The sequence below is a fragment of the Chinchilla lanigera genome, unplaced genomic scaffold, assembly GCF_000276665.1.
Source record: "Chinchilla lanigera isolate Chin_1 unplaced genomic scaffold, ChiLan1.0 scaffold00063, whole genome shotgun sequence".
NCBI lineage: Eukaryota > Metazoa > Chordata > Mammalia > Rodentia > Chinchillidae > Chinchilla > Chinchilla lanigera.
The window spans coordinates 7,501,682-7,518,285 of NW_004955464.1; the positions used below are offsets into that span (position 1 = coordinate 7,501,682).

At 44.2% G+C, this 16,604-nt stretch overlaps 1 protein-coding gene across 1 annotated transcript in view; it reads left to right on the top strand.

The window, feature by feature from the left end:
• Positions 1 to 9,329, top strand: part of LOC102027158 (calreticulin-like) — a 64,943-nt gene extending 55,614 nt beyond the window's left edge. The window contains exons 8-9 of the mRNA XM_005398776.1: positions 6,445 to 6,537; positions 8,809 to 9,329. Of these exons, the coding sequence (XP_005398833.1) occupies positions 6,445 to 6,537; positions 8,809 to 9,063 (348 nt within the window). The 3' untranslated portion in view covers positions 9,064 to 9,329. The remainder of the gene's footprint in view (positions 1 to 6,444; positions 6,538 to 8,808) is intronic.
• The last annotated feature ends 7,275 nt before the right edge of the window (positions 9,330 to 16,604 follow it).

A 16,604-nucleotide genomic window follows, 5' to 3' on the forward strand; every position in this document is an offset into this window, starting at 1 on the left:
AGGCAGGAGGATCGTCACAAGTTCAAGGCCAGCCTGGGCTACATAGTGAGTTCAAGGCCAACCTGGATTACATAGCAAGACCCTGTCTCAAAAAATAAATAAATGAAAAGAAAAAAAAAAAAAGAAAGTGACTGGCCCAAGCACACACATATAGGTGCCAAGATTTGAACCTGTGTCTCTTTGCCTCTAAAGTTACTGATATGGAGAGTATGTGATGTATATCAATTGCTTTGTTTCCATTCTAGAAAACTGTTCTGGATACAGCTATGAGCAGGACAATCTTCATCCGCTAGGGACTCAGAGTATAGCGGGGCAGGCAGATAAGAAAACAAAGATGACACTGATTTCTCTGGTGCTGAAAGCCAGGGAAGTCAAAACCCACGAGAACCCAAAGCCAGCCTAGGGTGGGTTTTAGATGGTGACATGGGAAAGAAGAAACAATGCTGAGATGATTGGATTAATGTAGGAGCTGGGAAGCTTTTACACAAGGATTATTATAATGCCTATGTGTGAAGGTGGTGAAGATGAAATGAGCTAGACACAGGGGTACCTTGGGGTCATGAAGTTTTTCCGTGATTCTGGCTGCAACTGATTTGCAAGCATAGGTTCCCCTGTATATACAATATAGTGTCTGGTACACAGCCAGTTCTTTTTTCTTCGGCACCTGGAATCAAGCTCAGGACCTCACTTGCCAGGCGGGCACTGGGCCACTGAGCTAAATCCCCAGCCCAGCAAGTTGTCAACACATGACATGTGTATGGTAATAATTTACTGGGTTTCAAGTAAAACATTCATCACAACAAGGAAAATGGACACTGAGTTGAAGGGAAGGCATTCTGAAGCAAAGATGCGACAGTTTGTGGAAGTAACATGGCTGTAAAAGGAACTGAAAGCAACAGTTCAATGTTTGGGGAGCATAAAGTTAAAGATGGGGCGCGGCAGGAGAAGAGATTAGAAAGGCCTGTTGGAACCAAACCGTGAGGGTCTCACCTGTCCTGCTACTTTCCCCAGGTTGGAGCAGGGTCAGCCTGGTGCAGAGGAGATACTGGGGTCAGGCAGGGCAGCACAGGAACGTGCAGCTGGCCCAGTCCCAAAGATGGGTCTGCAGAATGGCGGGTAGTGGCCCAGCCTTGGGTGGAGAGAGTGGGAAAAGGGCCCCAACTCGAGGGGAGGGAAGCGTGGTCCAGGAATGAAAGCAGGTTTCCAGGCCTCCAGCACCATAGAGAAATAAGGGTGAAGATCCTGCAGGCAGGATCGGACGGCAAGACTCACCATAGACCCTCCCTTCTGGTGCAGACCGTGCACCTCATGCAGTTAGGGCTGGTTCCAGCAGTAGGAAGAACTGGATTAGCTAGGCAGGGCTGTTTCCTGCAACTGGCAGGTAGTATTCTACCCCATTGCTAAGGTCTTGATAGAACCTCGCCTCGCTAATCTGTCTCAGGAATGTCAACAACCCTTGATACCCTTACACTGGCAATTACATTTCACTAGGAACAAACGACATCCAAACCACAGCAGGATACGTGACTGGGCAGGGTGAGGTCAGAGACAGGGGACATCCCTAGTTCATTTGAGCTTCAAGTCGGAGCGATACTGAACCCACAGGGGACCAGAATTGCCCCGAGGCTGGTTCCTGCTGAGATGGGACTTTGTAAAGTCCTCTCCTGGGCCCTCATACAGATGTGCAGGAGGGCACTGGGGTCCAGAGCCAGCTCCCCCCGACTGCAAGTGGGACCCCAGATTCATCCGAGACCACACGTCTGTCCTCATGAAGGAACATGTCATTGTAGGATTGGGAGGACTTTGAGTTCATCCCAGACCCAGAAGCCAAAAAGCCGGACGACTGGAACGAAGCGATAGATGGAGAGTGGGAAGGACCCCTGATCCCAAACCTGAAGTATAAGGTGAGGGGGTCTCTCTTTCGGGTGGGTATGAGAAATAAAGCAGAAGTGAGATAAAGCCCATTGTGAAAACCAAACTACATGGGGCTGGGGATGTGGCTCAGTGGTGGAGTGCTTGCCTTAGCACGCACAAGGCCCTGAGTTCAATCCCCAGTGCCACAAGTAAAAGCAAAACAGTAATTCTAGGACTGTGGTCATTTTCCCTTTCCTGCACATCCCGGATAGGACTGTGACCTGAGCTGAGCTCTGTGCTGCGCCCTCTTGGGGTCGGGTGGGCTGGGAAAGTCGGTGCTGAGAGGCTGTGGTAGAAGTTCAGGCAGCTCCAGGTAAGGAGTCTGACCAAAGCAGTGGAAAACTGCCACTCAGAGGAATGCAGTCTTCGTAGGACATGAGCCTGAGGTCAGGAACGGAAAGTGTTGGAAGTGGGCTGGGGAGGAAGGGGAAGGCCAGGCATGAACTCAGGTTGTTAGGAGGGCAGAGTTGTTAGCGTTCTTACACACCAGCTCCCGACCTCGGGTCAGAAGTGAGAAGAGCTAACCTGGAGCAGGGTGCGCACTTGTAATCCCAGCTCTCTGGGAGACTGAGGCAGGAGGATCACAAGTTCAAGCCCAGATTGGACAATTTAATAACTTAGAGAGGCCGTGTTTAAAAAAAAAAAACAAAAACTAAAGGAATCAGTTGACAAGTAGTCCAGCAACTGAGATAAGCATTTTATTTGGCCAGTTTCCTGTATTTTATACCTGGCAGAGAGTGGTCCCAGGTGCCAAATATGTAAATGATGTTGTCTGAGAAGCTAGATTTTGTTTTTAAACTTGATATATCAGCCGGGTGTGGTGCCACATGCCTGTAATCCCAGCACTCAGGAGGCTGAGGCAGAAGAATGGTTGAGAGTTCGAGGCCAGCCTGGGCTACAAAGTGAGCTTAAGGCCAGCCTGAACTGCATAGCGAGACCCTGTCTCAAAAAGACAGAAAATAAAAAAAAGAAAAAGAAAAATAAACTTGATATATCAGTTCCTGCAGAAATGGGGCCAGGGCCAGGCTCAGGATTATCACTACCATGTCATTTACCTCCCTTAGAAAGGGGAATTTGTAAGAGTCTTGTGCATTAGCTCAAAAGAAAGAGAAAGAAGCTCCAGGGATCTTGCTCTGAACCCTTATGTCTAACAGACAACTGCTTTCATAAATTGACTGGCCTTTTTTAATTTCATGAAGTTAGAAGAATGGAAAAATAGTACTGACATGATTCCTCTTTGGCTCTTTGCTTAGGGACAATGGAAACCTCGGATCATTGACAATCCCAGTTACCAGGGAGAGTGGATTCATCCAGAAATAGACAACCCTGAATATAAGCCTGACCCCACTCTTGGCCACTATTACAACATCAGTGTTCTCGGCTTGGATCTTTGGCAGGTAAAGCAGTCCAGGCTCAAAGAGTCACTGATCAACAGCCTTAATAGTTCTCACAAAGTGGAAAGAGCTACATGCTGGGGCCAGGGATATAGCCCAGTGGCACAAGCGCCTGCCTGGCAAGCACAAGGTCCTGAGTTCAATTCCCGGCACTAAAAAAAAAAAAAAAAAAGAAAAAAAAAAAAAAAATTTAATGTCCCAGCCAACCTGAAAAAAAAAAGGTACATGTAGGAAACCTTGCACTTAAATAAATCTTGATCTTTCTGAGCCTCAAACTACTCATCTTTAAAATAGGGGTTATTATATTCATCCCAATAATTATAAGAACTAAAATATACTTTACCCTTATCATGTACCAAGCACTATATTAAAGACTTGGCAGATACCATTTAATTTTCACTGTAAATCTTCTAGGTGTGGAAAAGAGACTCGGAAAAAACGAATAATTTGCCTGAAGCTATACATCTGGTAAGGTGAGCAGAAGAGCTAGGATCTGAGGGCAGGTCTTTCTGGCACCCAGAACCAGGGTTCTGAAACGCCATGATACTTCTGCTGGTTCCATATGATTTGCGGGGAGTGCTTCTGCCGATAAACAGAAATCAGAAATGTAGCAAAGTCTGAAACATTAAAATCCCTGCGCAGATATTGACAGTAATTGCCCCAGCCATGACCTAACTTCCTTCTCCCTGGCAGCCATCTTTTCTCGGCCCTGACTGGAAGGGAAAGAGGAGGCCTCAGATATTCAGCCCTTCGGAGAGCTGTTCTTTGTATCTTTGTTCTTTGTATCTCTTTCTCCCTGAGACCTGTTGTGACCCCTAACTCCTCCCAGGAGGTCCATAGCCTGCAACCTGCAGAGTGATGGAAGAACTCCCCTGGAAAGGAAGGGAACTCTTGTTGGTAGACACTGGACTGGGGTCAGTGCTTTACCCACATTCCCTCCCTAAATTCTTATAATTCTGTAAGGTAAATGTTACTATCCTTTATTGTGACCTCATTTTGCCTATGAGACCACTGAGAGGCAGAGATGCCCAGTGCTGTGCCGAAGAGCACACATCTAGTGCACGGTAGGGAATAACTCAGACACAGGTCGTCAGCCTCCAAAGCCCTTCCGGGATCTACTACGTCCACAGTACAGGGAAGCCCGTGACAACCACAGCCACTTGTCCTTGCACATGTCCTGCCAGCCCCGTTGCTCTTGGAAACCTCTGACTCTGGCAAGTGATTTTTACGGTCTACAGTCATCAAGGTCTCTGGGACAGGTGCCCCCATTTGAGGTTTTCTTATTTATTATTATTCTTTCCATTATTATTATTATTATCAATTTCTTATTTCATTTATTTCTACTTTCGCTGTTTCCCAGCTTAAGGAGACCACATAGGAGTGCAAAGAGGCCATGTATGTAAATTACTGTGTCAGATAGGGGCTCAGGAGACCTGGGAGGCGGGAAAGGACAAAGGTATATTTTTCTTTCTTTCCTTGCTGGCTTATCTGAGGAATGTGGATACAGTTTGCACAAGTTCAGTTATTGCTCCTTTTTTTTTCTTCTGGCTCTGCGGCTTGCCTCAGCCTCCTGAGTGCTAAGATTACAGGCATGTGCCACCACACCCAGCTATTTTTTTATTTTGAGACAGGTGTTCCCTAAGTCACTAAGTTGCCCAGACTGGGTTTGAATTTGTGATCCTCTTGCTTGAGCCTCCCAGAGTGCTGGGGTTATAGGTGACTGCCACCACACCTGGTTCACTTGTCATTTTTTAATGCACAACAAAAACTGTCTACATCTTGACTGGGTGTGGTGGTGCAACACCTGTGATCCTAGCACTCAGGAGGCTGAGGCAGGAAGATCGATACGAGTTCAAGACCAGTCTGGCTACAAAATGAGTTCAGGACCAGCCTGAATTACATAGCAAGACCCTGTCTCAAAAAAACAAAACAAAACAAAACAAAAACAAAAAACAAAAAAAACACCAAAAGAAGAAAAACCAAAAAACTTTCTATATCTTGTAAATGTGTGATCACAACACTACACCTAATCTTATTATTTCCTTAAAATGCTTTCTCCCCCTCCGTGTAAAACATTAAGGTACATGTCTTAAACTACAAGATTAAAAATTAACCACACTAATTGCTCTGGATGCTCTCAACCTGTCTAGACAGGCAAACTTCTATTTGAAGAATGTAAACCATGCCAGGGGAGTGTGCCTCAAGCCTTCATAGGCATACAAATCACAGGGGTGAGTGAAAAAAAAAATGCAAATTCTGGTCTGGGATGAGGCCCGAGACTACACTTCTAAAGCCCCAGCATTAGCGCTGTATCTGTGTGTAGCTCTGTGTGCCACACGGTTCTGCAGGCTTTGCATTTAACTTGTAGCTGGGCCGGACACTCACAGGTCCAGCTTCACCCTCCCACTCAGCCAACCTGGGACGCCCCGTTCACCCGCCCACCCCTGCACTTCGCTGGAAAAGCCAGGTGATGCCAAGCACGGAGAGGGTGAATCTCCTTTTTCTGCCCCTCTTCAGTCCCTGATTGCCATCTCTGAGGGCCCAGTTGCCCTCCCTGGCCCACCTCTGTCCTCCTAGGAAGCCGGTTGACTTTTCTGCCCCTTTTCTTCGGACCCCTCTTGGCTCCTGCTCTGACAGCTCCAAACACAATAGCTACTTTTGCCCCTCAGGTGGAAGTGATTACATTGTTTGGTTAGGACAGAGACTGGAGAAGATAACAGAAAACAAAGAAAAGTCTTCTCTTCCTTTGGGACTCTTTGTAGTCTTTAAAGGAATTGCACAGAAGGCAGCCTGGCGATGACGCAAAGCCCAGAGAGACCTCTTACGTCGGTGGGCCCTGCCATAGCCTCCTGCCAGGAGGGAAGCACTTGCCATCTTTATTTTTTTTCCTTCAGTCCTAAAGATCGGACCCAAGGCCTCACATATGCTAGGCCAGCACTGTACACAGAGCTACACAGAAAGCCCCATCCCCATTCTATTAGTGAGAAAAGGAGGGTTCAGAGGTGCCACTTGTCCAGGTCCCATAGTTGAAAGTGTCTGCACCTTTATGCTCTCTCCACTTCACTAGCCAAGTGAGATGGCCCAGGAAACCACGTACCTAATATCAGTAGTAACGATGTCATTGTTCTCATCTCAGGTGAAATCTGGCAGTATCTTTGACAATTTCCTTCTCACAAATGATGAAGAGTTTGCTGAAGAGGTTGGCAATAAAACCTGGGGAGTAAGAAAGGTAAGGTGTCCCCCACCCTGGATTTCAGATATCTCACTCCTCAGCTGGGCCCTGTTATGTGCATCCTCAAACTCAGCCTCACGGTCATTGTCCCACTGCTGGTCACATGGCTTTGGAGCTGTGGGACAAATGACTCGCCTCCATTGGATATCTCCAACTCTGTACTTGTGACTTTGTGAGCACTTTGAGAAATTTATTGCACTTAGTACTTAAAATGATTTAGCAATCCCAGCACTCTGGAGGCTGAGGCAGGAGGGTCACCGTGAGTTCAAGGCCAGCCTGGGCTACATAGTGAGTTCAAGGTGAGCTTGAACTACATAGTGAAACCCTATCTCAAAACAAAACAAAATAAAACAAAACATGAGCTAGCAGATAGAACTGAGCCTCAGAGTAGTATAAATCTTAACTTGTCACTTTAGAACTTGAACCCAGAACTCAAACTCTTTTGGGCATCATGCAGCTTGCTCACAGCGTGGTAATCTTGAAGGACCTCGCTGAACCCTTTTCAAATGGAGGAAGGAGGAAATGATAGAGCTGTTTACCAGCTCCCTCCTCTCCCAGAACTGTTTTATGGGTGGAGGGATACTTGGGACAGTATCTTCATGATGGTGACACCCTGTATTCTGGTATCCTTGCTTTGCAGGAAAGTGCATTCAAGCAGGTTTGAAGCCAATACTCATGTTTAAGAGCACTAACAAAACACAGGCACTCTCTCTCTGTCTGTCTCTCTCTCTCTTTCTCTGTCTCTCTGTCTCTGTCTCTCTGTCTCTCTCTCTATATATATATAGTTTTTTGAGAGAGAGAATTTAGGTACTTGATATTTTGATTTTTTTTTTTTTTTTTTTTGGTACTTGATATTTTGAAAAGAAAAAGCATTGCAGTAATTGTCATGGGCAAAAATGATTAAACCTCTAAAACACTTTTTAGTTTGGTTTTGTCTTGTTTTACTTTGGTGTTATCACCTAATATGGTTTTATTGAGTTTCTATTACATATTGGTTAAGAGCATGAGTTTTGGAGCTAGGCTGCTCACGTTCAAATCCAAGCTCCAGCTGGGCATGGTGGTGTACACCTGTAATCCCAGCACTTGGGAGGCTGAGGCAGGAGGATCGCTGTGAGTTTGAGACCAGCCTTGGCTACAGAGTGAGCTCAAGGCCAGCCTGAACTGCATAGTGAGATCCTGCCTCAAAAAGAAAAAAAAAAAAAAGAGCAAATCCAAGCTCCATCCTTTACTAGCTCTGTGAACTTGGGCAAGTTGTATTTCCCCCGCCTTATCTATCTGCTGGGAATAATGACAGCAACTACAGCACTCTAAATTCCCAGAGTGGAATAAATGCTCAGTACAGAATGGCTATAATGCAGCCACACATTCACATGACAAATATTTGCTGAGTGTCTGTTCAGAGTGCCACGGTAGCTGCTGGAGACACAGCAGTGAAGTAGCACGGAGAAGTTTTTGCCCTAATGGGTCTTCCATTCGGGGTGGGGGAAGCAATAAGAAATGTGTGGAATTCAGTCTTTGGACCCCTCATCTTGGAAGTGGAACAGGTAACTTCAATACAAATAACGCCCTTAGATTGTTTAGTCCTGTGTTTAGCAGTGCGGGAGGCATTCAGTAAACTCAGTGAGGGCCGGGGATATAGCTCAGCGGCACAAGCAGATGCCCAGCAAGTGTAAGGTCCTGAGTTTGATTCCCGGTACCAAAAACAAAAAGCAAAACAAACAAAATAAATAAATAAATTCAGTGAATCTGACCAATTTTACTTATGGACAAATTACACACATATGTACACATATATTTCTTTCTGCCCCACACATACTGAAAATTTGAATGTAAATAAACACCATTCCAGAAATCTTTAAGACAATGAGAAGACAATAGATTTTTTTTTTATCTTTTTTTTTTGAGACAGGGTCTTGCTATGCAGTTCAGGCTGGTCTTGAGCTCACTCTGTATTCCAGGCTGGTCTGGAACTCCCAACAATCCTCCTGCCTCGGCCTCCCGAGTGCGGGGATTACAGGCATGGGCCACCATGCCCAGCTTTTTGTTTGTTTTTTGAGACCAAATCTCACTGTGTAGTTAAGGGTGGCCTTGAACTCACTATGTATCCCAGGCTGGCCTTAAACTTGTGATAATCCTCCTGCCTCAGCCTCCTGAGTGCGAGGATCACAGCTGTGTGCTACCACAGCCAGAAACAACAGATCTGGCTAAAGTGGGGTAGCTTTGTTGATAGCATCTGTAAATTACTTTGAAATTCCATGTTTTACATAGGATGTAGAGAAGCAATGGAGAGAGCTGTATGAAGAAATGGAAAAAAGAAGACAGGAAGAAGAGGCCAAGAAGAAAAAGGAAAAGGAGAAGGAGCGAGAAGATGACATCTGGGGACTTTACACAGAGGAGGATGAAGAGGATGAAGGGGAGGTCGAGGAGGAGCCGGAAGATGACCGCCAGACGCAAGATGATAGTGAAAGAGCATTTCCGGGTAGAAATGCAGCAGCCCATGTGGACCAGAAGGATGAACTGTAACTAGGGGGAAGGTTAGGCACAGAAGCAGACGGTGGGGTAAGGAGAGGTGTTCACGCGGCTAGTGATCTTAGGGGAGCAAGTTAGCCTGGTCTTTGTAAATAAAGTTGGATCCGTATTTCCAGCCCACCTCCTTCGCGCTATATAATCTTAGAGAAGTCACAGCCCATCTTGGGCCTATTTCCTTGTTAGTGGAAAGAGTGGTAACTTCTATTTCAGGAGGTTGTCATAGGGAATAAGTGAGCTAGTAATGGGTGTAAGGTGCCTACTATAAATATACAGTCGAAAGGGTAACCCCAACTATTATCATTATTGTGGTGTTTATTAAACTAATTGTTGGCGAATACGCTTCTCTATAAACTTGACCCTCACTTTCAATTTATGCCAATAGGTCTAGGAATTTTATTCTGTTTAAATATGTCTTGCTGAGTATTTACTGAGCAACAATGATCATTGTATTTATGCCCAATGATTTTTCCTCTTACAAATGTGTTGAACCAATCAGAATTTTTTTTTGAGACAGGGTCTCACTATGTAGCCCAGGCTGGCCTTGAATTCACTATGTAGCCCAACCTAAGCTAGCCTTAAACTTGCAGTGACCCTTCTGCCTCAGCTTCCTGAATGCTGGGATTACAAGTGTGTGCTGGGTTTAGGATATAGCTTAGTGGCACAGCTCCCGCCTGGCAAGTGTGAGGTCGTGTTTGATTCCCAGTACAAACCTGCCCCTGCAAACAAATGCATGCAACCATGCCCAACAAGATTTCCTTTTTATTTTTTAATTTATTTTTCATTTAAAAATTTTTTTTTTGTCTTTTTTGGAGACAGGGTCTCTCTATGCAGTTCAGGCTGGCCTTGAGCTCACTTTGTAGCACAGGCTGGCCTCGAACTTGCAACTATCCTCCTGCCCCAGCCTCCCCAGTGTCTCTTTTTTATTATACTGAGTATTGTTACCTTCAAAGTAGTTACTCAAAGTACAAGATATAAACCAAAAAGATTCTTACAAAAAGAAATAAGCATAACACAAATCTTTCTTTTCTACGAACTAAGATAAACTACTCGTATAAATGAAATCAATTAGCATATACTTTGAAATATTTTTAAAAGAATGGAGTTTGTAGTTTGGGAAGTACTTGAAGGTCTCCTTGTTTCCTATTTGTCTCTCTTCTATTTTGATCTTTATTTGTGTTTCCCATGTAAGAGAAACCTGAGATATTTGAGCCCTTGTGTCTGGCTGATTTCACTTACCATTATGTCCTTTTACCAGAAGGAAGGATACTTTGCAAAAGTCCTTGTTTCTCTGTTGTTCTGTGCCCTAATTTTAAAATAATTGTTACTTATTTGCAAGTTCTCTGGTCGTGAATTTATCTTTCCGGAACCACCTACTCACAACGTAATCACTGGCAGATTAGAAAGCGCTTTTCTTTCCCACGAGCGGCCCTTTCATCTTCGCAGCAGTCGTGGTGGAAGATCCCATTATTATGTTCGTTGCAGAGGATCCCATTATTATCTTCATTCTACAGATGCAAAAACTACTCAGAGCAGGCAAGCCACCTGCTGAGGGGCCGTTAGCAAGGCGTGAGCGCCTCTCTGAGCTCAGCTTATCTGGCTTCAAAACTTATCCTTCCACCACACCAGGCTGTTGAATGAATATCTATTGCTGCTGAAGGCAGAGTAGGCAACATTTTTTTTCTTTTTCTTTTTTTTTTTTTTTTTTGGACAGGGAATAGAATTCAGGACCTTGCGCTTGCCAGGCAGGTGCTGTGCTGCTGAGCTATATATAGAGAGTAAACAATAAGGATTCATTTAATATTTTTGAGGCTGCTTCTCCCACCTTTGTTAACTTTTCTCTAGCCTTTCATTTTGATTGATTTTACAAACATCATTTCCAAATCAAGATAATTTTTGGGTTGGGGATGTAGCTGAATGGTAGAGCACTTGCCTAACATGTGTAAAGCCCTGGGTTCAATTCCCAACACTGAAAAAGAAAAAAATCATTACAGAAATCAGGGTAACTTTAAGAAGAGAAAAAATGCATGTGTGGTTCTGTCCATTCCGCACATAGACTGAAAAATTTTGTGTTTCCTTCCAGCCACTGAACGATATTCCTCCAGATAATTTTTGAAAATTTTCTGATTACATACTTAATTTTCCAAATTAATAGATGTTCATGTAAAAAAATTGTATTAGGAAGAAAGCTCTTTTTATTTCCTTCCAGTTTTTGCACTCATTTGTTGATTCGTTGATTTGACTTTGGATATGGGATACTCTTTGGTTTGTAACAATGTCACTTTTAAACTATTCATTTATTTTATTTTATCTTTTTGAGACAGGTTCTTGCTATGGAGTTCAGGCTGAACTTGAGCTCACTTTGTAGCCCAGGCTGGCCTCAAACTCACAATGATCCTCCTGCCTCAGCCTCCAGAGTGCTGGGATTACAGGCGTGCGTCACCGCACCTGGCTTATTTATTTTTTTCTCTTTAATTCCTTTTCCCTTCTCCCTTTAAATAACAAAGTTCTATTTAATGTGTATCTTTTTATTTGTATCTGTTCTTACAAAATGTGAATTTTTGTTATGTATGAATGCATTTTTAATTTATGTAAATGGTATGTTGTTTAAATCTCATTTTTTTATTTTAAAGAGAAAAAAATTTCATAACAAGGTAATAGGGAGGTAATAATCATCAATACATTGCATATTGTTATCTTTAGTTACCCAGAGTACAAGATATTGGTATTTAATTGTCCAAACAATATGAGCACAAACCTTTTAAATTTCATTTCCTTTTTCTATATTTTTCACTGAGCATTGCTTTTAAAATGCATCCAGGTTCTATGTATACATCTAACCCATTGCTTCATTTTTCTTTTTCTTTTTTTTTTTTTTTTTGGTCTTTTTGAGACAGGATCTCACTATGCAGTTCAGGTTGGCCTTGAGCTTACTTTGTAGCCCAGTGTGGTCTCGAACTTGCAGTGATTCTCCTGCCTCAGCCTCCTGAGTGCTGGTATTACAGACATGCACCACCAAGCCCGGCTGTATAGTCTTTTTAAAAAAATCTCCATTTCTGCTTTCCATTGGGTAGGGTTTTTTTTTTTTTTTTTCTGCTGGCTTAATATTTATAATTTTTAAATATAGTGACAGCCCTTAACGTCAGACTCTCACTCATGAGTTTAACAATTTCTTCTTGTCAAAATAGCTTGAACAGAAATGTAAAACAAGCCAGGTGTGGTGGCACACCCCCGTAATCCCAGCACTTGGGAGGCTGAGGCAGGAGGATCGCCATGGAGGCCAACCTAGGCTACCAAGTGAGTTCAATGCCAGCCTGAACCACATAGGGACCCTGTCTCAAAAAAAAAAAAGAAAAAAAAGAAAGAAAAGAAAGAAAGAAAGAAAGCTAGCTCTAAACTTGACTGTCAGATGCTCATTTTTTTTTTTTTTCTTTCTTCAAAGGTTTATTCCACACAGAGGGGCTCAGTCCTTTTTGACAGCTGCCTTCCTCATGGCAGCTGGCACGTTGCTCAGCTCTTCGTGCTTCCTCTTGGCATGGATGTGTGTCCCCACCCGTTTCTTGATGAATTTGAGGGCCCATTTGTCCTTGGAGACCTTGAGCAGCTCTATGGCGTGCCACTCATAGGGTGCGAAGCCGCACAGCTCTCTGATCATGTACCGCAGGAAGTTGGTGTGCTAGGTGAGGCATCCGCAGCGGTGGCTGTGCATTTGCTCACATTCTTTGTCACCTTGTGGCCCTTGCTGAGGCCCAGAGCCCGGGCTGCTGCTCTTCAATGGCTGCCGCAGTGGAAGGCCAGGTGCTCGTGTTGATCCAGTCCCTGTAGTCACTGTTGTGAGGCAAGTGCGGCTGAGCTCCACAGCAAACACGAAGGCATCTTTACTGAAGGAAGCGGGAAGGGAGATGGGGCGACCACTCGGTGAGGTATGCCACTCCTTCTTCCATATGAGGTAAACGCTGAGCCTCCTTTTTATCATCTATGCCGTGACAACAATGACACCTACATCAAGGCAGCAATATGAAGAGGAAATTAGGTAAGAAGATATGAACGGCCCTGGTGAATCACAAAATGCTGTTCATAGTCACTATTCTCACTTTTTTTTTTTTTTTGTCTTTTTGAGACAGAGTCTCGCTACGCAGTTCAGGCTGGCCTTGAGCTCACTTTGTAGCCCAGGCTGGTCTCAAACTCGCAACGATACTCCTGCCTAAGCCTCCCGAGTGCTGGGATTACAGGGGTGCGCCACCACGCCCGGCTCCACTATTGTCACTTTTGCACACATCATGTAGATCATTGTCATTTGTTTGGACATTGCTGTTCATCTGTACTGCTACAGTGAAGTGCTGGCCTAGCTATTATGCTCTCTACTAAATCGTGCTGTTGGCCTTACCATTGATTTTTCCATTCAAGATGTCAGGATCATATCTGACCTGGGAGTCGTTTCCATCCTGAGCCTAAAGTCACAGGTCAGGGTGACTCGTTCATTAGCAGACTCCTTGGGCTGCACGCAGCTGAGAGCTCTGTGCAGTGGTGTCCGACTGGGTTCCAGTTCCTTCTCCACCTTCAGTTGGATATAAGACCTTACTTGGGTCATTTATATTCTCCAAGCCTCAAAGTCCTTACCTGAAAGCTGGAGATCCTAAGAAGGACTATCCCTTAAGAGTTGTGGTCGCATTAAATAAGATTCGACACAAAACGCTTTGCCTAGGTGACCTCAAGCTTGTCAGACACAAATTCTAATCTCTTTATTGAACATGTGCTAATCTCCACTCTGCTACCTTACGATTAAACTGGTTGAAGGTTTTTTTTTTTTCCTCAACTCTGAAGTACATTAAAGAGCTCTGTTTCCTTGAGAATAACCGTGGTCTCACTTAAGGCCCTGTGTCTTCAGAATTTGGAGAGGAATACTTGCCTTTGGGATAGGTTCTCACAAGAGAAATTCTGTTCCTTATTGGCAAGTGGAGTCAACAATTCTGCTTCTTTCCGAGGATTTAGATTCAAACTAGCCAGGCCTGGTGGCACATGCCTGCAATCCCAGCACTCAGGAGGCTGAGGCAGGAGGATCATTGCAAGTTCAAGACCAGTCTGGCCTGCAAAGTGAGCTCAAGGCCAGCCTGAACTGCATAGTGAGACCCTGTCTCAAAAAGAAAAAAAAAAGATTCAAACTAAGCTGAAAGCATTTATCTGCTATGTTTACTAGAATAGATTTTTTGCCACATGATTTCTAATAAACCTATAAAAATTCCATGAGAGCCGAGGATATAGCTCAGTGGCACAAGCGCCTGCCTGGCAAGTGCAAGGTCCTGAGTTCAATTCCCGGTACCACACACACGCACAAAAAAATCCATGAATTAGGTACTGAGACCCTCATTTTACTGACAAGGAAATGGAAGGTCACATAAATTAAGTAACTTGACTCAGGTCATAAAGCTGATTGACAAAAGAGAGACAAAGGCTGGGATGTAGCTTAGTGGTAGAGCACTTGCTTAGCACACCTGAAGCTCTGGGTTCAACCCACAACACTAAAGAGAGCCAGGGGAGACAGTGTAGGGCAGGGATGGCAAACCTTTTAGAGATGTGTGTTCCAGTTGGGACCCCAAACCCAGTTATTTATCACCAAGTGCCGACACTGCAGTTAAACCTGAACACTAAAGTTTTAGTGTAGAAAAAAAAAACTCACACATTAACATCTTTCGTCTTAAAAGAAAAATAACAGGTGTACTATAGGTTCACCGCCTTGGGTGTCGGGTAATGGGAAGAGAACAGGCTTTCAAGTGGACAGACTTAAATTAGAATCGCAGCATTGCCATTTACTAGGTATCTCACTTTGGTCCAGTGACCCTATTACTTTTAAATCTTGGTTTCCTCCTCTGCACAGTTGGGAATTATAATAATATCTGACTCACACAGATGTTGGGAGCTGGAGTTGAGGAGTACATGTAAAATAGTACTTGGCACATGGTAAATCTCCAGAACATGGCAGGTAGGAGAGCCCAGTGTCCACAGAGCCCACTTAGTGCTGCTTTATGGGAAACTACAAATATCATCAAGCTCTCTTAAAATATTTCACGGTGCATTCAGATGCTCAGTCCTTACACATCATTTGGGCTGTGATTCAAGACGACATTCCCACGAAGGAAATGGAACAGCAAAACACAGTAAGAGGAGTCCAAATGTGGGAGCTCAGCAATCTGGCCGGTAGCACTGGCTCTTACTTGGTGTGTGTGACCTTGCGGATGACTCTTTACTTCTCTGAGCCTCAGTTTCCATATGTGTCAAATAGAAACAATATTCTTTACTTTTTGTAGTTGCTAGAGGTACAAATGCAGATGGATGCAACACTTCTTTCTTGCAGATTTAGAAATGCTGTGTGAAGTCGGGCGTGGTGGCTCATGCCTGTAATCCTAGCACTCTGGAGGCTGAGGCAGGAGGATCATTGTGAGTTTGAGACCAGCTTGGGCTACAAAGAGAGCTCAAGTCCTGCCTGAACTGCATAGCAAGATCCTGTCTCAAAAAGACCAAAAAAAAAAAAAAAAAAAAAAAAAAAAAACTATGTGAATAACAGTCATTACAATTAGTGTTTTATTCTCTCCAAATGGCTTTGGTGATAAACTGAAGGCTTCATCCAAGAGAAGCACTCTTGGGGAATTCAGGCCTTCGGCGAGGCACAGTTAACAGATTGCTGTTACTGCGACTCATAGGACTTGTACTCAAGAATCAATCACCCAGGAAGGCCACATTCTTGTGAAAGGCTTTACAGACCATTCCCGCCCACACCCTGCTCCAACACAGCTGCTTGGACTGGGCCTGGGAATGTGACCCGAAGTCAAGCAACCGTGGGCTTGTCAGTGACCTACAGGCCTGGCTCCGTGAAAATGAGTTGCACAAATCAATATTTGTCTCTCAGGAATGTGAATGAGGAAGCATGAAGCGACTGCGGTAACTAGCAGCAATAAAAACTATGACTAATAGGATGTAAAGAGAGAGGCATGTCTCTATTTCCCAGTTTTCTCGTCTACAAACTTGAGGTAGATTTGGCTTTTACCTCATGGAGTTGTGGAGATTTAACATAGCAGACACCCAATAAATGCAAATTTTTATTATTTTGTTTTCAAAAAGTCACTGTAGTGACTCTGCGGAGAAGGAATGTGTGGAGTCACAAAGGAGAGGGTAAGTAATGACTGAGGGGACACCGGGTGTACAGCCAACAAGAGATGACGAAAGAAGCGGTTATGGTAGAGACAGACAGAAATGGACTTGGTTGATGTAAATTTGAAGGTGAAATTTTCATATTTTGAAGTTGAGGAAAACAGGGGAACCAAGAACCACTCAGAGGTCCCTGGCCAGAGCCAGGAGGTGGGCAGGGATGACGTTTAGGGACAGGAAGGAGCCTGTGGGAAGCAGGTTTGGCAGGGGAATTTGAGTTCCATTTTAGATGCATTAAACTTGAGATGTTCATGAGAAATTCAAGTGCATGTCAGTTAGGCAGTTACTTATAAGTTTGGAGCCCAGCTGGGCATGGTGGCACACACCTGTAATCC